General features: G+C 41.3%; 2 protein-coding genes across 5 annotated transcripts in view; one reads left to right on the top strand and one right to left on the bottom strand.

The window, feature by feature from the left end:
• The window catches only part of SLC25A18 (solute carrier family 25 member 18), a 44,040-nt gene extending 31,481 nt beyond the window's left edge, over positions 1 to 12,559 (top strand). Inside the window, exons 2-10 of one of the 4 annotated variants that reach the window (XM_084878615.1) lie at positions 57 to 276; positions 1,664 to 1,786; positions 1,988 to 2,043; positions 3,048 to 3,138; positions 7,592 to 7,710; positions 9,735 to 9,897; positions 11,003 to 11,157; positions 11,673 to 11,748; positions 12,174 to 12,559. In XM_084878615.1, the coding sequence (XP_084734741.1) occupies positions 257 to 276; positions 1,664 to 1,786; positions 1,988 to 2,043; positions 3,048 to 3,138; positions 7,592 to 7,710; positions 9,735 to 9,897; positions 11,003 to 11,157; positions 11,673 to 11,748; positions 12,174 to 12,315 (945 nt within the window). In that variant the 5' untranslated portion in view covers positions 57 to 256 and the 3' untranslated portion in view covers positions 12,316 to 12,559. Of the gene's footprint in view, positions 1 to 8; positions 277 to 1,663; positions 1,787 to 1,987; positions 2,044 to 3,047; positions 3,139 to 7,591; positions 7,711 to 9,734; positions 9,898 to 11,002; positions 11,158 to 11,672; positions 11,749 to 12,173 lie in introns of all 4 variants that reach the window. The other 3 variants (XM_084878617.1, XM_084878618.1, XM_084878616.1) reach the window with 3 other exon arrangements.
• Positions 12,560 to 14,796: 2,237 nt separating this feature from the next.
• Positions 14,797 to 23,297, bottom strand: part of ATP6V1E1 (ATPase H+ transporting V1 subunit E1) — a 79,144-nt gene continuing 70,643 nt past the window's right edge. Inside the window, exons 5-9 of the mRNA XM_084878665.1 lie at positions 22,533 to 22,622; positions 21,095 to 21,163; positions 18,496 to 18,590; positions 17,085 to 17,172; positions 14,797 to 15,370 (exon numbers count right to left, since the gene is read on the bottom strand). Of these exons, the coding sequence (XP_084734791.1) occupies positions 15,308 to 15,370; positions 17,085 to 17,172; positions 18,496 to 18,590; positions 21,095 to 21,163; positions 22,533 to 22,622 (405 nt within the window). The 3' untranslated portion in view covers positions 14,797 to 15,307. The remainder of the gene's footprint in view (positions 15,371 to 17,084; positions 17,173 to 18,495; positions 18,591 to 21,094; positions 21,164 to 22,532; positions 22,623 to 23,297) is intronic.

Below are 23,297 nucleotides of genomic sequence, written 5' to 3'. Positions count from 1 at the left end.
TACCACAGATGTGGCTCTCAAACCATGAGGTGAGTGTCAGTCTGATCACTTTATAGAGGAGGCGGCTGAACCCGAGGAGCTTGTGACTTGCTGGAACGGTGGCTCCAGCACTCTCCACCAACACCCCACCTTGCCAAGGTGAGTTAGAGTCAAGGATCCGGACACCACTTCTTCCACATCAGCCAACCATCTGCCCTGAGGAGTGAACAAGCAGCCTCTGTTCCAGGACCCACCAGAGTCTTCAGCCCCCTGAAGAATGTCCAAGCAGGATTTGAGGTAAAATCTGGCTAATATAACCCTCATCTCTGGGCTGAGATTAGGGAAAGAGCTGCTGTGGGGATAACACATCACTAAGCTTCCCTTCCATATTTCTAAAGTATTAGCTGAGTCCTGGGGAGCAGCAAAAGGGACCCATTTCCTATATACAAAAAAAATTACTTATTTATAGATAAATATACTTAAATATAATTTGTAATTATTTGGACTGCATCTCTCCAGCCTGCAAAATTTAAATCTATTATCTGCTCTTACCACTTCCAGGTAATCTACCTACAAATATTTTACTCATGCCCTAACCAGTTTGGCTCAGTGGATAGAGAGTCGGCCTGGGGACTAAACTAAAGGGTCCCAGGTTCGATCCCAGTCAAGGGCATGTACCTTGATTGCAGGCACATCCCCAATAGGTGGTGTGCAGGAGGCAACTGTTTGATGTTTCTCTCTCATCAATGTTTCTAGCTCTCTATCCCTCTCTCTTCCTCTCTGTAAAAAATCAATAAAATATATTAAAAAAATATTTTGCTCACATCTGCCTCTGGCCAGAAAGATAAGAAAATGTTACTAGGATCCATTTTCTATTTTCACACTTAAAAAAAAAAATGAAAGGGACTTTTCTTTACTTTTGACTAGATAATATAAATTAACCCGGGTTATATCATGCTGACTAGAAACTCTCATGTCAGAAAAGTGTGTTCTCTTATTAATAATAGCTATCATTTACCAAATGCATGAGCCAGTTGTACAGAGGGGAAAACAAAGGATCAGTGAAGTGAGATAATTTGCTTAACTAACAAAATAACCAGGATTCAAAATCAGTTCTGATGACCTTAAGTCTGAAATAAAAGTTCAGTGTGTTTGAAAATGTGTCCACATGTGGCCCTATGGATGTGGATAAGCCAGAGAACCTTGGGTGGAACTCTGAAGGGGATACTCTGAGCACCCTAGTGGGGCCCCAGGGGGCAGAGTTGGTACTCTGGCAGCCTTCCCAGAAGCCTTGGCAGTGTCCTAGCTTTATGAAGCATCTCCAAGATGCTTCAGCCCTGGTGAGGGTAGTGCTCCTGAAGGAAGTGGCCATGCCCTCGGGGTCCTGGCCTCTAACTTGTGTCTGGAACAGGACTAGGTGAGGGAGGCATGACAAGTTGACCAGAAGGGTTGCTGGAGTAGGAGCAGTAGGCTGAGAAGAGGGATCCATGGATGCCTGTGGAGCTGAAGTCAATGGAGCTGCCATTCCTATGCTTGCTCTGCTGTTTCTGCTTTCCTGCTGGCCTCCCTCCATTTCCCCATCTAGTCCTGGCTATGGGTAGCTCTCTGCAGCCAGCCTCCATCCATGCTCCTATGTCTGTGTTTCCCTCACTCACTCTGTGCCTCCCTCCTTCCCATGGCCCAGTGTCACAGCAAAAGTCATCAATGGAGGCATGGCAGGGTTCCTGGGGGTGACCTGTGTGTTCCCCATTGACTTGGCCAAGACTCGACTTCAGAACCAGCATGGAAAAGATATCTACAAAGGAATGTAGGTATTTGTGAAGAAGGGGGTAAGAAGAGGGAACTCCCAGAGGATGGATGTAGGGAGTAAGATTAGGGTGTGAGGGAAGGAGGTGGAGGTGGTCAACTGGGGTGAGCCCAACAGGATTAGAGCATTGGGTGAAGGCAAGGGGGTTGTGGTACAGCCTCCTGTTCACTACTAATTTCCCTTTCTGGCCTCTGCTTCTAGGATAGATTGCCTGATGAAGACGGCGAGGGTAGAGGGCTTTCTGGGCATGTACCGAGGTAGGCTCATTCATTAGGTGTCCTGGGGGAGGCCTGGCTTGTGAGGCCAAGTGAGGACAGAGGGTATGGCACAGGGGAATTAGATTTTTGTGAATTTATAAAACATTGGAAAGCAGCATTCTTTCTGCCCAGGGAACTCCTAGGATGGGCCTGGGCTACCAGGTGCTTTTGGATCACATGTGTCTTGGTAAACACAGTAGTTACAGTGAGGTTAGGGGAATGCCAGTGAATACACTGAAGAGCCCAGGAGCCCTAGGTTCCATCCTGGCACAATTACTGCCTCACTGTGTGATGTTGGAGGCAAATGAACCCCCAAACACCCATTCTCCCCCCTACCCCTCTCTCAGGCTGTCAAGGCATCCAACCACCAATAGCAAAAGAGGTAGAGGCTGACAAGGACAGAGAATGGAAAGGGTTTTGAGCTCCTGGAAAGGAGTTACTGAGTGGCTCTTCCTTGACACGGCCAGTGCTGTCCCTGTTTATCCTGCAGTGTCCCTATCCAAGATGGCACAACTATGGTTATGCCTTGGAAAATGGTTACAAAACTGGGGTTGAGAAGGAAGTGATATGATAGTACCCCTTAGGAACAAAGTAAAAAAAAAGTCTCTATGACCCACAGAGATGCCAGTGGCAAACACAGCACAGAAATTAAAACCAATCTCTGTCACCCAGGGCCTTTTTATTGGGGATTAACTTGGGGAACTGTTTATTTAGCATCAGAGACAGGCAACATTAACAAGGACAGATTTCCTAATAACTGCACCAATGAGTCCATAAAGGAAGTAAATACACTGAAAAAGGAAAATGTGGTGGGAAGATAGTGGAAGCAGGGAGATGAAAGGAAATTTATTTCAATAAGAAGCAGACAAACCCTCCTTGACCCCAGAGACCCTGTTTACTTCAGAAACAACTTCTGAGAGGAGGTTATCTACATGAGTGGCATGTTCCTGGCACTGGTACCTCGGAGATGGCCTTACCTCTTCAGCTTTGTTGTTTACTTCCAGGAGCTGCAGTGAACCTCACCTTGGTCACTCCAGAGAAGGCCATTAAGCTGGCAGCCAATGACTTTTTCCGACAGTTGCTCATGGAAGATGGGTACGGCCAGGTGGGGGCTGGGGATGGAAATCCTTCACTGCATGTCAACTTTTTTTGGAAGATAGCAGGTAGAGGATTGCAACTCTGCCTCAGTTTACTTGTGTGCATTTTTATAAATATGTATACACAAGTGGCTGAGGGTTAGTGTGTTTTAGCAGATGAAAAGTAAAGGGAGAAAATGAGCTGGTATACTTAGGTAGTTCCAGATAGATAGATAATAGATATACCATATAGAAAATATATACATCAACTACCGTAGCTGATGAATATTTTTGCAGTATTGAGATATAATTGGCATACAACACTGTATAAGTTTAAAGTGTACAGCATAATGACTTGACACACATATATTATGAAGTGATTACTGCAATGTTAATATCTAGCCCCTCATAAAGTTACAATTTTTTCCCTCTTGTGATGAGAACTCTTAGCAACCATAGAGCAGTGTTTAACTATAGTCATCATGTTGTACATTACATTCCCAGTACTTAGTATAACTGAAAGTTTGTGCCTTTTGATCACCTTCATTCAGTTCCTTTTTCCTCACTTCTATAACTAAAACTTTTATCTCTTCTGCTATGAGTTTGTTTTCAAGTTTTGGCTCTTGTAAATAATGCTGCAATGAACATGAGGGAACAGAGGTCTTAACAGTGATTTGTCCTTTTTGAATATATACCTAAAAATGGGATTGCTGAATCATATGGTAATTCTATTTTTAATTTTTTGAGGAAACTCCATACTATTTTCCATAATGGCTACACCAGGCAATCCCATCAATACTGAGTACACAATACTGAGGGTTTCTTTTTCTCCACATCTCGCCAACATTTATCATCTCATCTTTGTTATGACATTCTAACAGGTGTGAGGTGATGTCATTATGGCTTTGATTTACATTTTTCTGCTGATTAGCGATGTTGAACACTTTTCATGTACCTGCTGGCCACTTAAATATATTCTTTGGGAAAATGTCTATCCATTTCTTATTGGATTATTTTTTAAATTATTGAGTTGTATAAGTTCTTTTTCATTTTATTTTATTTATTTTTAAAAATAAATCTTTATTGTTCAGATTATCACAGGTGTTCCTCTCTCCCCCTTAGCTCCCCTCCACCTGATTCCTTACCCCCGCCATTGTCTTCATCCATAAGTGTAAGATTTTTGTCCAATATCTTCCCGCACCCCTCAGAACCCTTTCCCCCTGTGAATTGTTAGTCCAATCCCTTTCTATGTCCCTGATTCTATTATATTCACCAGTCCATTTTGTTCTTCCAATTTTTTTTTTTTAATTCTCTTGATTTTTAGATTCGCTTGTTGGTGCCGTTTCCCCGAAAATAAGACAGTGTCTTATATTAATTTTTTCTCCCAAAGTTGCACTGGGTCTTATTTTCAGGGGATGTCTTATTTTTCCATGTGCTAGATCTTATTTTCGGAGGATGTCTTATTTTCGGGGAAACACGGTAGGTATGTATTTGATACCTTTATGTTGTTTATAATTTTTTACCTTTACTTTTACCTTTTTCTTCTTCTTCCTCTTCTTAAAGAATACCCTTCAACATTTCATGTAATCCTGGTTTGGTGTTGAACTCCTTTAACTTTTTCTTGTCTGTGAAGCTCTTTATCTGACCTTCAATTCTGAATGATAGCTTTGCTGGGTAGAGTAATCTTGGTTGTAGGTTCTTGTTGTTCCTTATTTTGAATATTTCTTGCCACTCCCTTCTGGCTTGCATAGTTTCTGTTGAGAAATAAGCTGAGTCATATGGGTACTCCCTTGTAGGTAACTAGTTGTTTTTCTCTTGCTGCTTATAAGATTTTCTCTTTATGTTTTGCTCTTGACATTTTAATTATGATGTGTCTTGGTGTGTTCCTCTTTGGATTCCTCCTGTTTGGGGTCCTGTGAGGTTCCTGGACTTGTAAGTCTATTTCTTTCACCAGGTAGGGAAAGTTTTCTGTCATTATTTCTTCCATTAAGCCTTCAATATTCTGCTCGCTCTCTTCTTCTGGCATCCCAAAAATCCAGATGTTGGTACGCTTTAAGCCGTCCTGGAGGCTCCTTACACTATCCTCACCCTTTTGGATTCTTCTTTCTTCTTGCCTCTCTGGTTGAGTGATTTTTGCTTTCTTATATTCCAGATCTTTGGTTTGATTCTTGGGGCATGTTGATCTATAGCTGAGTTTCTGTATATTCTTTATTTCAGACTGTGTATGCTTAATTTCTGGCTGGTCCTTTTCCTTTTTATTTTTTATTTTTTTTTATTTTATTTTTTTTTTTGGTATTCTCATTAAGGTCCTTGAAGGTCTCAACAAGCTTCTTGGAGGTCTCATCAAGTTTCTCAAAGGTTTTTAGAAGATTCTTGAGTAATCTTATAAATGTGATTCTGAACTCTGTGTTGTCTAATAGTTTACTCTCCTCCATCTCTCCCATTTGTGTCATGCTTCTGTGTCTCCTCATTTTGGCTGCCTCCCTGTGTTGATGGAGTGGCTTTGTATGGTCTGTAACTTATAGGGGTCAGTAGCTCAGCTTCCCCAATCACCTGAGGTGGTCGCTTTTGGTATATCCCTTTGTGGGCTGAGTGCAAAGTCTTGGTGTAATTAAGCCTTGATTGCTATTGGTACACTGGGAGGAATTGACCTCCAGGCCAATTGTCTGTGAGGATCTGCTGTGTCTATAAAGGAAGAACGTGCTGGAGACACGCCTTGTCTCAGTGGGGCTTTGGTACTCACTGAGTTCGTCTCCCGAATGTGTCACTTATGGGTGTGAGGGGTTGAAACTGAGCACTGAAACACTGCTTCTGGGTCTCCAATGGGGTGTAGCTCAGCTACTGTCTGAGGCCACCCTGCAGGAGCTACAGTGTGAACCACAGTCCTGTCCTCCTTGGATCTGTTTGCCCCAGGTTGCAAATTTGCTAAACTGCAACAGAGAGGGCCATTCATATGCAAAGTCCGCTGCTTGGAGCTTGGATGTGTTGTGAGGGGTGGGGTCTCAGGGCAGAGTTTCAGGGCATCACTAGGCTGGGGAGTGGCCAACAGCAATGGCTGCCACCCGCGGCCTCTCTGATGGCGTCCCAGCATCTCCCCACATCTCGCACCACAGCACAGCAAACAATTTCAGCTCTGCAAGCAAGCCAGCCTCACTTTCTGACCCGATGGCAGACAGTCTAGCCTCTCCCAGAAACTGGAGTTCAGAGAGATCGGAAGCTTGTCTCTTTTCGAGTTGAAGAAAGCACCGCCCTTCACCAGTCTGGATCTGCCGCCAGCCCTTATCGCGTCCTCACCCCCCTACCTCAGTTTTTCAGTGCTTGTGCTCTGGATTCTCCTCTTTCTCTTTCAGTCTAGATGTAGGGCTTCCTCTCAGCCAGCTTTCGTTTGGTTTTTGGGAGAAAGACATTTATTTTATAGTTTTTTTTGGACTTGTGCCCAGCAGCTGTTTAGGAGTGTTTATCTTCACCGCCATCTTCATTCCTCTCCTGTATAAGTTCTTTAAATATTTTGAATATTAACCCATCAGATATATGATTAGCAAATATTTACTACCATTCGATAGATTGGTTTTTCATGTTGTTGCTATTTCCTTTGCTGTGTAACTTTTTAGTTTGATATAGTCCCATTAATTAATTTTTGCTTTTGTTGCTTATGCTTTAAGTTGATCTATATCAAGGAGCTTTTCCCCTCTTTCCTTCTAGTTTTATGATTTCAGATCTTACATTTAAGTCTTTAATCCATTTCAAATTAAATTTTATTTTGTAAGATAGGGCTCGTCTCATTTTTTTTACATGTGAATATCCAGCTCTTCAAGCACCATTTATTGAAGAGACTATCTTTTCTCTATTGAATGTTCTTGGCTCCCTTGTTAGTTGAGTGTATATGCAGGGGCTCTTGATTCTGGGCTCGCTGTTCTGTTCCATTGATTATGAGTCTTTTTTATGCTTATAAATTTTTCTTAAAAATTATTTTTAGAGAAAGGGGGAGAGGGAAAAAACCCATTGATTTGTTGTTCCACTTATTTATCCATTCATTCGTTGATTCTTATATGTGTCCTGGCTGGGGTTCAAACCTACAACCTGGTGTATGGGGAAAACACTCTAACCAATTGAACTACCAGGGCTATGCTAATGATTTTTAAGTTTTCCTTGTGCCTCCCATCACCTTATTAATATTGTTTAAGGGATCAGGAACAATCAAGTTCCTGCAATGGGCATTTTCACTGTACTAGTTTCAACTTCTATACAGGTGCTACCTCCCTGGCAGTCTGTTTTAAAATTAGTGTCATATCTTTAAGGAGACTGAGCCTGATGGCCAGGTAATTGTTTACTCAGTTGGGTAAGTGGCAGTTAATGGGAACAAGGCTAAATACCATACATGGAAAGTTCCAACCACCAAGGGGGAATAGATGGCTAGGGTGGGATAAGAGGGCTGGCCTGTGACTGAAGGATGCCAACTCCTGGTCTCATAGGATGCAGCGGAATCTGAAAATGGAGATGCTAGCTGGATGTGGAGCAGGAATGTGCCAGGTGGTGGTTACCTGTCCCATGGAAATGCTCAAGATTCAGCTGCAGGATGCTGGGCGCTTGGGTGAGCCCTATCCCAACTTCACGTGGAATCAATAAAGGCTATGATCAGAATAGATTTTTACACATCTGCACTCATTTGCTAGTCTGTGTGACCCAATCAGATTTCTAGGTTAGTAGGTCTTACTTTTATGTTACCATTCTATATTTTAACACTTTCAGCTCTAGAACAAAGATCAGAACTGAGAATATTGATTTGGGAAGGACAGAGTCTCACCTTTCTACCTCTATCTTATTGCCTTAACAGTTAAGCTTGATTTCCTAAATATCTTAAGAAATGTCAATGGCTTGCTCATGAACACTTCAGTAGATAGAAGCTCTATTATGATATATTATGCTATAGGTGGTGCTTTAGTGGGAATGCATAAAAAGAACCATCTTTACCCTTTTGGTTTTCTCTGGAAGAGAAGTTTGGCCCTTTGCTAAATCCTGGTCCTCTCAAAAATTTAGAGTGGAATAGGTGCCAAAGCATATATTAAAAGCAATGATTGGCTGTCTAATAGAAGGAGACTAACCCTGGTGGGGTGGGACAGAGGGTTTCTCCTCAGAGCTAAACCACAATGTCTGAATTTAATAAGCCAACATGTTATGTGCCCAACAGAGCACCTGGCAAGGTCTTCAATAAATATGTGTTCCCTTTCCCTCCTCAATCCAACTATGTACATGTGCTGTGCTTTTCAGGTGGAGCAGTCCAGCCTAAAGCAAATAAAACTGCAGAAATACAGTTCAGGCACTGGAAAACCCTCACTGTTTTGCTTTGCAGAGTGAAAAGCTTTGTAATGTTTTGTTTTTCAACTTGGATAAGAAGTTTTAGTATTCCTAAAATATTTTAAAAGAAGAGAAAGCTAGGCTATGGGTGAATTAATTATGTGCACCTAAAGGAGATACGAGGAAAATAACGTTCATTAATTAGAACTGTCTGAGGCCTGCAACTCTAGATTATTAGCATAAGACAATATGCTGTCATTAGCTTCTTAGTATGAAATGCTACCCTGATGCATATCAAACAAAACTGGGACATTAAATTGCTTTTTCCCCCAGCAAGAACTTATAACCTATGCAAAGCTTCTCAAACACTGAGAATTAATCAATATTCACACAATTTCAGTGCATTGAACCTTGTGGTTATTAATGGGACTCAACCACATTTGAAATGCTGTATTTAATATGTTCAAGAAAAAAAAGAATTCCATTCTATTTATTAGAATTATTAGTTACAATCCTAACAAGTAGAATTATTTTCAACTAAAATGGGTTGATATCTCGAGAATCAAATTCTATAAAATGATGCAGGGAATAAAGGACGTGATCACCTAATCTTAGAATGGTAGAGAGAGGCTCTGATAAAGTCTGAATTTTTTTTTTCCTGTTGTATTTTTGAGACAGAGAGAGAGAGGGGAAGAGAGAAACGTCAATGGGTTGCCTCCCACATGCACCCCAACTGGAATCGAACCCTCAACCTGGGTATGCACTCTGACCAGGAATTGAATCCGTGGTGCAATCTTTCGTTGCATGGGATTACGCTCCAACCAACTGAAGGAGATAGTGTTTTTTAAATCCTCATCCAAGGAGTGAGGATATTTTTTACCATTGATTTTTAGAGTGTGTGTGTGTGGAGGGGGGGAGGGGAGGAAAGGGGTGGGTGTGGAAGACAAACAGAAATATCACATTGATTGGTTGCCTCCTACATGCTCCCTCATTTGGGGCAGGTACATGCCCTTGAACAGTAATCAAATCCTTGACCCTCTGGTGCACAGGCCGATGCTCTAACCACAGAGCACATGGACCTCAGTTGAAGGAGAATTTTTAAACAAACAAAAAGAATTTGTTGCTTTGTATCAGGCAGAAGACATATGGGATTCCTACACCCCAAAGACCCAATAGGATGAAACTATGTAAATAGGTTCAGAGCTGATTTAGAAATGAAAGACAAATTAAAAACACAGGAGGGAGCCATACACTTGCAAATGTTTTACAGTGCCTGTTGGGGCCTAGTTTGTGATGGGAAGTCTGTCCTTTCCCTTTCAGCAGTGCATCATCATGGTTCGGCCTCAGCACCTTCCCCTAGGTCCTATACCATTGGATCAGCTTCCACACATAAGCATCCATCTGCCACCATCATTGCCTGGGAGCTGCTTCGAACCCAGGGCCTGGGTGGTCTCTATAAAGGTTTGGGTGCCACTCTCCTCAGGTAAGACTTTCTTCCCAAACTTGGGATAGAGGGCTATAAGGGAATAGGGAGATTGGACAGAGGGCCAGAGGGATTGCTACTTCAACATGCCTGTTTTCAAATATCTCTATGCTTCATATTTTGTTCACAATTGAGCAGGATTACAGACTGGATATCTGAAAGACTACTTTTAGGCCCCTTCTCCAGTGGCCAGGTCCACACGCCTATTGGGTGTTCTATGGCCTAAAGGCATCTAGAATGTACTGTATACACAGGACTGTGGGTCATCTATAAATAAATGAATGTATATAACCCCTTCATTTTACTGTGCTACTTGGCCAAAATATTTTTTTTAGAGAGAGTTCAATTTTTTTTAAAAAAAAATTTTATTCATTGATTTTAGAGATGCAGGGAGAAAAATGAATTTATTTATACATTCATTTGTTGCTTTTTATATGTACCCTGCAGCCTGGCCAATGTGGCTCAATGGTTGAGCATTGACTATGAACCACGAGACGGTCTTGATTCCTAGTCAGGACACATGCCTGAGTTGCAGGCTCAATCCCCAGTATGGGGTGTGCAGGAGGCAGACAATCAATGATTCTCTCTCTCACTGATTATTTTCTCTCCCTCTCCCTTCCTCTCTGAAATCAATAAAAATATATTTAAAAAACCAATACCCGCAGCCTTGGATATTGAGATGATTGTCTATCCAACTGAGCTAGCCGGCTAGGGTAGGGGTTAATTTTCTAGTCTCTGGGCAATAAATGAACTTTACCTTCCTGCCCATCCCTTCAACATTTACCTTATAGCTCTTCTCCAGCCACTTGCTCAGCTTAGTAACTCTTCCCTTAGCCTGCCTACCCACTTTTATAGAACATACCGCCAGTCTTTGAATCTGTAACTGGTTCCTCATTAAGCTGCAGGTGCTGGGAGGACAGAGGAAAGAATTGGGATGGTAGGGGAAGGCAAATCAAGCTGATGCTTTCACCACACATTGCCAGAGCAGGAATACGGAATTGTAGGCTTGTCTCTGACCTATCTATAGCTCATGGGCTTACTGTATGACCTTGGATAGAAGCCCCAGAGGGGCATGAAGCTCAGTGTTTTTCTTTATCTCCTACAGAGATATTCCCTTCTCCATCATCTACTTCCCTCTGTTTGCCAACCTCAACAACCTTGGTTTCAACGAACTTACTGGGAAAGCTTCCTTTGTTCATTCCTTTATGTCAGGCTGTGTTGCAGGTTCCATAGCGGCTGTCATAGTAACACCTCTGGATGGTAAGTGCCACAAATTAGTTACCTGTAGAGTCATTTATAGGATAAGTAGTAATACTTATAGAATAAAGACAAAATAGCCCCAACCTAAAAACTCTTGGCCACTGTCAGGTCCACCCACAGAACTTGGGGTCTAGTTCTTACCACTGACAAATCCCCTTGCTTTCTAGGTACTGATTTCACTAATTTTTGTCCCCCAATAGAGTTGTGAGCATCAACTATAAATATTACTGATTCTTTAAAATTGAAGGCTAAAGGCAGGGGCTGCACCCTGTGAGACAATGCTTCCGCTTTCTTTAGACAACAGACAGCTCCTCTAACACAGGTGGATCTTCCCACAGCATGAGTGAACTAAAGGATTGTGCCGTTTCAAATTCTTTCATTCATAAATGAGGCCCAAAAAGGGGAAGCTCAATTACATATCCCACAATGATAGAGAGAACCTCAGGATCCAGTTTTATGTATGCTGGCTATATCAAAAGCAAAATGTCCCCTACTAATTTTAACTTACGTTTTAGTTTTGAAAACTCGAATCCAAACTCTCAAGAAAGGTCTGGTTGAGGACAACTACAGTGGGATCACTGACTGTGCCAGGTGAGAGCCCTGTATCCCTTTACAGATGTGGCTGGGACAGTTCCCTCTGTGTTGGTGTGCACCTAGACTCAAACTACGGAACAGTTTTATCACTATCTACATTGAAGTCTGTATTTCTTTGAATTCTGTTGCTTTCCTTTACCTCAACAAAAGCAGGCTGTACTTGGAGCTTTTTTCTTTGCATCCCTACAGTATCTTTCTCCCAGAAGTCTAGCAAATTGAGCCAATTTTCCATGGACTGAACCCAACTGCTTAGTAACCAAACTGCATACACATATTGGGGGAGGCATGGCTCCCACAGTCCTGTAGAAAGTGACACCTGCCTTCAAAGAAAATATGTACAAAGGTTGGAGGAGAGGGTGTCACTGAGCACTGCTTGTTGTGCTTCTGCTCATTCAGCTCACAGGGCTCTTCTTTCTCCCCAGGAAACTCTGGATTCAGGAGGGACCATCTGCCTTCATGAAAGGAGCAGGCTGCCGGGCCCTTGTCATAGCTCCTCTCTTTGGGATTGCCCAAGGTGTCTACTTCATTGGTATTGGAGAAAAGATGTTAAAATGTTTTGAATAAATATAGCTGGAACTCAGATCCCTTCACTGGCTTCCATCTCCCTACCCACCATGTAATTTGCCCTCTAATTTGCAGTGCCACCTTAGTCTCAGAAGAAACAACCTTATTCTAATAAGCAAGCTGGCTACAGCTCTATTCTGCCTCAGAAGCCCCTAACCATCTACCTTTCAACAAAAGTAGTACATACTTTGGTTGTATTAACTGTAGACCTTAACAGACAATAAAGACAGAAGAGTTGTTTCTACATTTTACATTTCTATTTCACACTTCAAGCTCAGTATACTTGAGTCATTTGGAGGATTTAGACTTGTTATTCTGAGCTAAATAACTTATGGTTAGTCCTAGCACTCATTTTGGGCAAAAAGAATCAAAAGTTCAAGGGGACCATGTAAGTCCTCAAAGTCAGCACTTAGTTTAAAACCAACCAAATCCTTTAAAATTATGGATGGCTGAGGGATAAGGCCAATTGAAACCAAGAAGCCAGGGCAAAATCAGGGCAGCCATCCTGCCCCATCTCTCTGAAAAGCAGGCTCTTAAAGACCAACTAGAGGCCCGGTGCACAAATTCATGCACCAGTGGGGGCCCTCCATCTGGCCTACGAGATCAGGCTAAAGCTGCCTCTCGACATCCCCCAAGAGATCCTGGATCGTGAGAGGGTGCAAGCCAGGCCAAGGGACCCCACCAGTGCACAATCTGGGCTAGAGAGGGATGCAGGAGGTTGACCAGCTTAGGAAGGACCCCGAGAGGGCTCCAGGGAATGTCTGGTTTGTCCTGACCATCCAGACCACATCAGGAAGCTAACCTACAGGTCTGAGCATCTGCCCCTGGTGGTCAGTGCATGTCATAGCAACTGGTCAACTGTCTTCCCTCCGGTGGTCAGTGCACATCATAGTGAATAATTGAGCGGCCACAGCATATTAGCATATTATGCTTTGATTGGTTGAACAACCAGTCAATGGGACACATAGCATTATTAGGCTTTTATTATATATACTAGAGGCCTGGTGCACAAAATTTGTGTATGGGGATGTGTGTCCCTCAGCTCAGCTTGCACCCTCTCCAATCTGGGACATCCCTCTCATAATCCAGGACTGCTGGCTCCCAATTGCTCGCCTGGGAGTAGTTAGGTCACCCCCTAACCACTCCCCTACCAGCCTGATCGCTCCTAACTGCCCTCCCCTGCAGGCCTGGTCACCCATAACTGCCCTCCCCTCCGGGCCTGGCTCCTTCCAGTTGCCCTATATGCTGGCCATCTTGTGTTGGAGTGATGGTCAATTTGCATCTTTTATTAGATAGGACAGAGGTCTGGTACATGGATGGGGGCCAGCTGGTTTGCCCTGAAGGGTGCCCTGGATTAGGGTGTGGGGCAGCCTGGGTGATGGGCCTATGGTGGTTTGCAGGCTGGCCATGCCCCCGTGACCCAAGTGGAGGCCCTGGTATCTGGGATTTATTTATTTTCTATAATTGAAACTTTGTAGCCTGGAGTGGTAGCCAGGGCTGGCCATGGCAGGTAGAAAGCTTGGCTTCCTTCATTGCTGGGTGCAACCCAAGCCTCCTGCTTGCTCCGTGGCTGCCACCATATTTGCTGGGTTAATTTGCACTATTTGCTCCTGATTGGCTGGTGGGCGTGGCTTGTGAGCATAGCAGAGGTATGGTCAATTTGCATGTTTTCCTTTTATTAGATAGGATGATGTCCATGAACACTGAAATAAAGTTGAACTAGTTATAATCTCATCTTATAATTAGCAAAGGAAGTAGATAGGCTGCAATGAATAGTCTGTCTTCTACCTTTCTGTGTCCATTTCAAAACTGGCATGAAAATGAGTGGGAGGAAGAAAAGTGTTTGTTTAGGCCTAACACACAGTTAAATGCTCCCCCTCACCCTGCAAACCCCCCCCCCCCCCCCCCCCCCGCCACACACACACTTTAGTTGCTTTTTGACATTGCCAAAGCTAATAAAAACTATTTCCTCAATTAAGCTGTTAAGCCCTCTAGAGGACAGATAATACTAAACAACCTTATGTGTAAGTGTGAAAGACTATAAGGGGCTGAATGGAACATAACAGGAACACTTCTGAGTAAGGATCTAGTAAAAATGAGCAGAAAGTGACAGGGGACCCAGGGAGGGTTAATGGATTCAAGTACTGACAGCTGTCAACCAGCATATGCTACTGAAATTTGGACAATGATGTCTTTTTTAGATAATTACACTTTGAAACTGCACACTTTGAGTGTCTTGCATAATAAGTTACAATTAAATTCACTTACTTTTTTTTTTTTTTTAATATATTTTATTGATATTTTACAGAGAGGAAGAGAGAGGGACAGAGAGTTAGAAACATCGATGAATCACTGATCAGCTGCCTCTTGCACACCCCCTACTGGGGATGTGCCCGCATCCAAGGTACATGTCCTTGACCGGAATCGAATCCAGGACCTTTCAGTCCGCAGGCCGACGCTCTATCCACTGGGCCAAACCGGTTTCGGCACATTTTTTGTTTTAATTAATAAAGCATCATGGCTTAGATTTGAAATCACATTTACAGATAAGAAGCATTTCAAAGCCCAAACAGGTAATAGTGAAGCTACTACTGCTGGAAGGAATGCATGCCCCTCTAAGCTTAAAGAGCAGAGAGTTACCAGCAGAGCACACCATACACATAACTTATAGACTAGAAACTAGAAGCAGAGGAAGAACACAAGTTTGGGTACAGTCCATGCAACCACCACCTGATTTCTTTACCTTCATGCTGCAGAACCAACTGAAAGTTGTGTTACTTTTAGATAAGCTAGAGGTAGGCTTCCTGATCATATTAAATGAAACTTTCTCCCATTGTTAACAATTAGGCTAAGGGCATTAGTATAGAAGGATATCCACGAGTAAATATAGTGTATTAGAATAGCAAAGAAAAAGCTACATAGATCATCTTGTTTGTTCAGATATCAGAAACTTTTACATCATTACAGTGCAGGAATTCCATTTCCCAAAGGCTTAGTCCAAAAACTTCCTGTTGGCATTTGCACCAAACAAGGCTCCTCGTACTTCTGGCATCATCTGTAAAGAAATGAGATCTTTAATAAATAAGTGTTTTCAATTGGAGAACTTGGGAAGAACTGTACATCTTTTTAAATTAAAAAAAAAATTTTTTAATGAACTTATTGAGGTGCCATTGGTTAATAAAATTATATAGGTTTTAAGTACACAATTCTATGATATATTATCTGAATACTGTACTGTGTGTTCACCACCCAAAGTAAAATCTCCTACCATCATCATTAACACAGATGGCAAGTCATGAAATTCTAAATAGCTGGGAAGGAAATCATAAAGCTAAAAGCATCAAATCTGTCCTTTACTTATCCAAAGCACTATCACAGAATCCTCAGTGAGAAATTCAACCAATAAAAAATTTTGGGTTAAGACTAACTGCTTTAAAGGAGACAAAGAAGAGGAAAAAGCCTAAAAAACTAAATGTGGCCTGGCTAGTGTCACTCAATTGGTTGAGCATCATCATGTGCACCAAAAGTAGAAAGTTCAATTCCTGGTTACAGCACATATCCAGGTTGTGGGTTCAATCCTTGGTTAGGGTGAGTGCAGGAGGCTACTGATTGATGCTTCTCTCTCTCTAAAATCAATAAAAACATTAAAAACAAAACAAAAAACTAAAGGCATTACTGTCTAAGGCTTCTGTTATGTTGTGATGGAAGAAGAGCCTATTAACAGTTGCATATCATCATAATATTCTGTATCACCTACATTCTTTATTTCAAAAAATATTTATTGAATGTATATGTATCAAGCAGAAAAGATACAATGCAAGCCGTGATGAGATACTTGCTATTGCAACTGAAAATCCTTAGGATTTAACCTCAAACTTCTAAGGCTGTGTGTTGAACAGAGTAGCCCTAGCCACATGTGGTTACTGTGCATTTGAAATGTGGCTAGTGCATATAAGGAACTGAATTTTTAATTTTACTTAAATATCCATTTGTAGTGAGTGGCTACTCTATTCGGTAACAAAGCTGTATGGTTTAAATGAAAGAAGATGACATACTCAACATCAAAGTGCTTAGCTATAAGACAGGTTAGCAGTAGACTACCACTACTGGAAGATGCTCAGCACATTGAAATAATTGAAATTTCCTGCCTTGCCCTAGCAGGTTTGGCTCAGTGGATAGAGCGGTGGATAGAACGTCAGCCTAGACTGAGGGGTCCCAGGTTCGATTCTGGTCAAAGCATGTACCTTGGTTGCGGGCACATCCCCAGTAGGGGGTATGCAGGAGGCAGATGATCGATGTTTTTCTCTCATCTGTTTCTAACTCTCTATCTCCCTTCCTCTCTTGTAAAAAATCAATAAAATATATTTTTTAAAAAGAAAAAAAACTTCTACCTTGTTTGCAAAAAATTTATTTGTGCAAACATGGGAATACTTGAAGACCCAATAGCCCCATAGCAATTTCTTTAAACAAATATTTACTTTAGTTGCCATAATTCTTGCTAGAGAAACAACTGGTCAGCATCTCTACTTGCAGTAAATGTATACATTATTACTCTTACATAAACAAAACCCTTTTTCTAACACCAAATCCTTCCTCAGATAAATGGTACTGACTCAGTAAATGCCACTAAATGCTTCATACCATACCTTTTAAGAAAATGTAAAAAAATAAGAATAGAGAGTAACAAATCCCAAATACCAGTGAATGGATGTGTTCTCTGTATCACTTCAAAGAAACAGACCAACTAACAGAAGTATTCCCACACTCACCTGCTGAGCTATGAGATCCAGTCGGCTTTCTAGGGTATTGGAAACTTTTATTTTACGATCCCCATTATAGATCTCAACTCCACCAGCTCTACAAAGAACAGGGGAAATAATTTTTATAGATTTGAGGAAGATAGAACAGTTTTGGGGTATGGAGTGTCTAAATACAGGCCAGGCTGGTATGGCTCAGTGGCTGACCATTATGAACCAGAAGGTCAGGGTTTGATTTCTGGTTGGGGAACATGCTCAGGTTGATCTCCAGTGTGGACATGCAGGAGGCAACCAATCATGATTTTTTCCCTCTCTGAAATCATGTCTCTCTCCCTCTCTGAAATCAATAAAAATAACTATATAAAAGCTGAAGCGACCAAATGACTGGTTGACTGGTTGCTATGACAAGCACTGACCACCACAGGACAGATGCTCAACGCACATTATCAGGCTCCCTCCTGTCTGGATCGGGCCTGTGGGGACTGGGCCAAAACCAGCTATCCAACCTCCCTTGAAGGGTCCCAGATTGCGAGAGGACACAGGCCAGGCCAAGGGACTCTCCACTGGTGCACAAATTCATTCACCAGGCCTCTAGTATTTTAAACAAACAAACAAACAAACAAACAAACAAATAAATACTGTAAGGAGCCAATAAACCTAAGTGATAAGCTTGAAATAAATTTAAAAAGCTTCTTAGGATTTAAGATATGGATGTTGATAAATGTCATTTACCAAGTGACTGCTATGTGCCAATTTGATTTTCTTAAAATAGCACCGAATTTAATTATAAAACCCAGCAAATCAGAAGGAGGAGGATTTAATCCTAGTTTACAAATTAACAGATAATGAATCCTTATATGCATATTTCCTGGAGGCCCCATCCTGCTAATTACCAGGGGTGTTAATAAGGCAAAGCTGTGTGTCAGATAAAAGATACCATTGTTAACCTTGTACCAACTCCTTAGAAAGTCCCGCCTCTAGCCATACCTCACTTTTATCATTCCATTCCTCAGTTTCTTAGCACTTAATAGGCAAAGGGAAAAAGGGTCAAATTTTATTACACAGAGCCTCAGAGAATGAAATTCTTTTGCTACACCAAAATTTTACTTTTATAAAAAAATATTAAATAAGCAGGCTATGACACAAAGGGTGGGTAAGGTTTTGCAAAGTTTCTTTGGTAAATTTTAATGGACCATGACCTTATTATTATTTTCTTTCTTCATCTTCCCTCCCAGTCACTGTCTACCTGGCTAATGTCTACCTGGGAAGAACCAGAGCAAAGTACTAATAGGAAAAGACAGCCACACTTTTATCCTTACGGCAAAGAGTGTCTTGACGAAAACTCCCTTTACAACAGGCCTAGCATAAAAGCCATTCTCCTAGCGAATGAAAGCCAGATATCAAAAGCAGAAATACTCCTTACATTTCCTCAGGTAGGTAGACCTCCTGATCAATTTGGACATCAACATCTTTATTGGTGGCGATTTTGTACATAGGGATTGCTTTTTGCACTGCAGCCTGGAAAAGCAGAAAATGACAGGTTTTAGCAGAAATTTTTTCCCCCCTCAAAATAAAAATAGAAATCTACAAACTATACAAGCAACTATATATTTCAGGTAAGAGAACAGATGAATTACTAACAGAATATAAAATAGTACAACGACTATAGAAAACAGGGTGGCAATTCCTCAAAAAATGTAACATAGAGTTACTATATGATCCAACAATTCTACATCTGGGTATATACAAATAAGTAAAAGATGGTTGCACAAAAATTCATGTACTTACTGTAATTAAAGCAACTGTACATTTAAAATGGTTAGTTTTTTTGTTATGTACTTTTTACCAATTTTATTAAAAAAAGGAGCTTACTGGGGGGGACGGGACAAATTAAAGTCAATTTTTAACTCCTATACTGCAATTATGTGATAAAACATAATCAGTGGAAAGTCCTTTGAGCAATACTGTACACACTATACAAATGTAAATGACATTTTCTTTGAAGGAACTTTAAAATTTTTCTCTGATAATATTATATTTCCAGTTGAGCAGATTTATGCATATATTCTACTCTTCCCTGCTTCTCAAATCTAATATAGCACCACTTTGGAGAAATACTCATGACACTGGATGTTAATACTTATTTAGTTTCAAGAAGAAACTTGCTTAACACCTAGCATTATCATTGTGTCATCCAAAAATGGCCAGTTGGCAGTTGGACCTGCTTCAATAGCAAGATTATCACCATAGTGAATTTTGATGAGTTTTCCTCTCTGTTGTAGAAGTTCATAAATAAGGCTGTTAGAACAACATGGATCCAAGTTACTGACACGGTTTATAAACTAGAACCATAATTTACTATTAATTTATCAGGGGAATGAATACCAAGTAATCTGGCTGATACATTTTTTTCCCTAGGAGAAAAGGTATTTGGAGAGACAAATTATAGTAAGAATGAAAATATAGCCGAGACCGGTTTGGCTCAATGGATAGAGCATCGGCTTGGGGACTGAAAGGTCCTGGGTTCGATTCCAGTCAAGGGCATGTACCTTGGTTGCGGGCATATCCCCAGTAGCGGGTGTGCAAGAGGCAACTGGTCGATGACTCTCTCTCTCTCATCGATGTTTCTAGCTCTCTATCTCTCTCCCTTCCTCTCTGTACAAAATCAATAAAAATATATTAAAAAAAAAACAGAATGAAAATATATCATCCGATAGAATAAAGAGGTAATATGCAAACTGACCATCATTCTAACACACAAGATGGTCGTCCCCATGTGGACACAAGATAGCCAGCAGGGGAGGGCAGTTGGAAGCAACAAGGTCGTTAGGGGAGGGCTGTTAGGGGCAACCAGGCTGGCAAGGGAGAAAAGCTGAGGTGACCGGGCCAGCAGGGGAGGGCAGTTGGGGGCAACCAGGCCTGCAGAGGAGGTTAGTTAGGGGCGACCAGGCCTGCAGGGGAGGGCTGTTGGAGGTGACCAGACCAGCAGGGAAGGGCAGAGAGGGGTGACCAGGCTGGCAAAGGAGGGCAGTTAGGGGTGACTGGGCCAGCAGGGAAGGGCAGTTGGGGGTAACCAGGCCTGCAGGGGAGGGCAGTTAGGGATGACCAGGCCGGCAGGGGAGCAGTTAGGCATTGATCAGGCTGGCAGGGGAGTGGTTAGGGGGTGATCAAGCTGGCAGGCAGGCAGGTGAACGGTTAGAAGCCAGGAGCCCTGGATTGTGAGAGGGATCTCAGATTGAAGAGGGTGCAGGCTGGACTGAGGGACACCCCCCCACCTGTGTACAAATTTTGTGCACCAGGCCTTTAGTGTATTATAAATGTATTTATAAGAAATGTGATTGCTAAGAGACTAAGTGAAATCAAGCTACATTAAAGAATTTTAATCTGTAGAGCAATTTGATAACACAGAATCATAGCTAGGGGAGTCCATTCTATGACTTGTGGTTTAACAGCCACAGGCTCCTTCACCACAGAGGGTCAACCTACTACTACAACCTAGGTACATGTCATGGGGCCAGCAGGTCACCCTTCAGACCAGGGAATCTTCTTTCTTGGAAAGGGCATGGAAGAGCACCTTAATATTTGCCCTTGGGATTACAGCTATGTTTACACTGCTGATCAACTTCTTTTCTGGTAGCCACCTTCTTTCTCTAGGTACAGGAATGTAATAGGTTAGAGCCAAGCCTCGTTAGTCTGACAGCAGATGCCACTTTAAGATAGTGCTAACTATGTTTGCTCAGTTCTACTAGGTGCTGCCTCTATTGTTGCATTTTCAAAAGATTACGATATTCAGAAGTCTCCAAAAAGGGGGAGGATACTAATTCAAATGGCAATGTGACCTCTTTAAGAAATTGAAAGCTGAGGTCACTTAAATGAATATCTACAATTTGTTAAAACTCCTCTAATCCCCATGGTTGAGCTGTCATCTAAAGATCAGACACTCAGAAACTTAGGATGCATTTCATTCCTAAGTTACTTATCTTTAAAAAAAGGAGAATTGTTTCTTTCTCTAAGCTCTTTACCTTTACCAGAGGGAAATCCTGTTTCCGGCAACAAACAATCATCCGGGGCTCCAATAACTGGTACAAACCCTAGGACACAATCAGATGCAATTATTAAGGAATAAATAGAATGTTTTTATGATTCTTCCACCTAGTTTTGAAAAGAATGTCCCCTTGTAAATTTCCCTAAAAGACAGCGCATAATATGAGAACAAGGAAACATGATCTTGTTATCACAAACCAAAAAATATACCCATTGCTCAGGTGACAGAAACAAAATTCATATGGGAGTCTTATCTTACATCAACTAAGCTGAAGACAAATATTATTGGCATAAGTAAAATAAGAATTCACAGTCAAGCAGTATAGAGTTAAAATGTATACAGTCTTTGGGCTGAACCTCAATATCAAAAGCAAATATTAGTGATAAAATCAAATTAGGAAAACTAATTTAAAGCTTTAAAGGTTAAAGCTGAAGCCCAGCCGGTGTGGCTCAATGGCTGAGCATTGACCTATGAACTAGGAGGTCATAGCTCGATTCCCAGTCAGGCACATGCCCTCATTGTGTGCTGGATTCCAATGTGGGGCATGCAGGAGGCAGCCAATCAATAATACTCTCTCATTATTGATATTTCTATCCCTCTCTCCCTTTCCCTTCCTCTCTAAAATCAATAAAAATGTATTTTCAAAAAAATAAGTTAAAGCTGAAGATTGCAAGCAAATTTAACCCTTGAGTTATGTAAAAAATTAAAAATATAAAAGAGTGGCAAACCTGGAAGTCTTACTCAACCTGACAGACATTACTGTCTTCTCATGCAGTATGCATCTCCTTGTATACATTTCCTTGTCTCTATTAGACAAGGAAAAGAGCAAACGGAAAAAAGCTAAGCCCTAGCCGGTTTGGCTCAGTGGATAGAGCGTCCGCCTGCAGACTTGAAAGGTCCAGGTTCGATTCCGGTCAAGGGCATGTACCTTGGTTGCAGGCACATCCCCAGTAGAGGGTGTGCAGGAGACAGCTGATCAATGTTTTTAACTCTCTATCCCTCTTCCTTCCTCTCGGTAAAAAATCAATAAAATATATATTTATTTTTTTTAATTATTATTTTTTTAAATATACTTTGATTTTTTACAGAGAGGGAGAGAGATAGAGAGCTAGAAACGTCGATGAGAGAGAAACATCGACCAGCTGCCTCTTGCACACCCCCTACTGGGGATGTGCCCGCAACCAATGTACATGCCCTTGGCCGGAATCGAACCCAGGACCTTTCAGTCTGCAGACCAATGCTCTACCGCTGAGCCAAACCGGTTTCGGCAATAAAATATATATTTAAAAAAAAGAAAAGAAAAGAAAAAAGCTAAGATGAGAAAAGAAGAAAAATATAGCTGGCCTCTAATATATTTTGTCAATTTTTTAAGAATTATGGTTATCAACTGTAATAGATCTGGCCTATAAGGGTACCTGGAGGACCAGTCCATCCAGCAGCACTTGGTATCTAGTTGTATCTTTTACCACCTTGCCGAGTCTCTGTTTTGCTTCATTTAGTAGGTCCTACAATGAGTGGAAAAGAAAGAAGTTATCTACGTGTGAGGCTGATACTAGCTCATATGCTTGCTTCAGTTTATTGCTGTGCTTCCATTCAACACATTCTCTGAGATATATGATAAACCAGGTGCTGTCCTAAGTACATTGATACAAAGAAGCATAAAGCAACATCATGGCTCCCAGGGAGGTCACACTCTAGCTAACCCAGAATAACCCATATTATTCATCAGATCAGAAACCTACACAACTGACTAACATGGAAAGAATTATATGATACGGATTTGAAAAGCTATTAAGAGTTATACAAGATGATTCTATTTTTTTTACTTTAAGAAAAAAAAAAGGTAACATCTGGATGGAGATGTTACCAATGAGTTACCTGCAATAATTCCCTGCTTACCTCTAAAAGGCTAAATGCAAAAAAAAAAAAAATAATAATAATAATAATAATTAAAAAATAAATAAAAGGCTAGATGCCCAACAATTTTAATATTCTTTATGCTAGTTTGAAAGGTAAATTATGATCAATAATGTTACAAATCACTAATATCCTAGTGACATTCTTTGATTCTAAATTTAAACAACTTTCTTATTATACTCTGGTTCTCCATGCAGCTTTTCCAAGGAGATGTGTAAATTTCTACAGTTGGTGTGTCAGCATACACATCAGCCTTTTATGAA

Source organism: Pipistrellus hanaki, assembly GCF_964339955.1.
Source record: "Pipistrellus hanaki genome assembly, chromosome: 3".
Classification (NCBI taxonomy): domain Eukaryota; kingdom Metazoa; phylum Chordata; class Mammalia; order Chiroptera; family Vespertilionidae; genus Pipistrellus; species Pipistrellus hanaki.
Note: the sequence above shows the minus strand (reverse complement) of the source record. Positions and strands in the feature narration are given on the sequence as shown.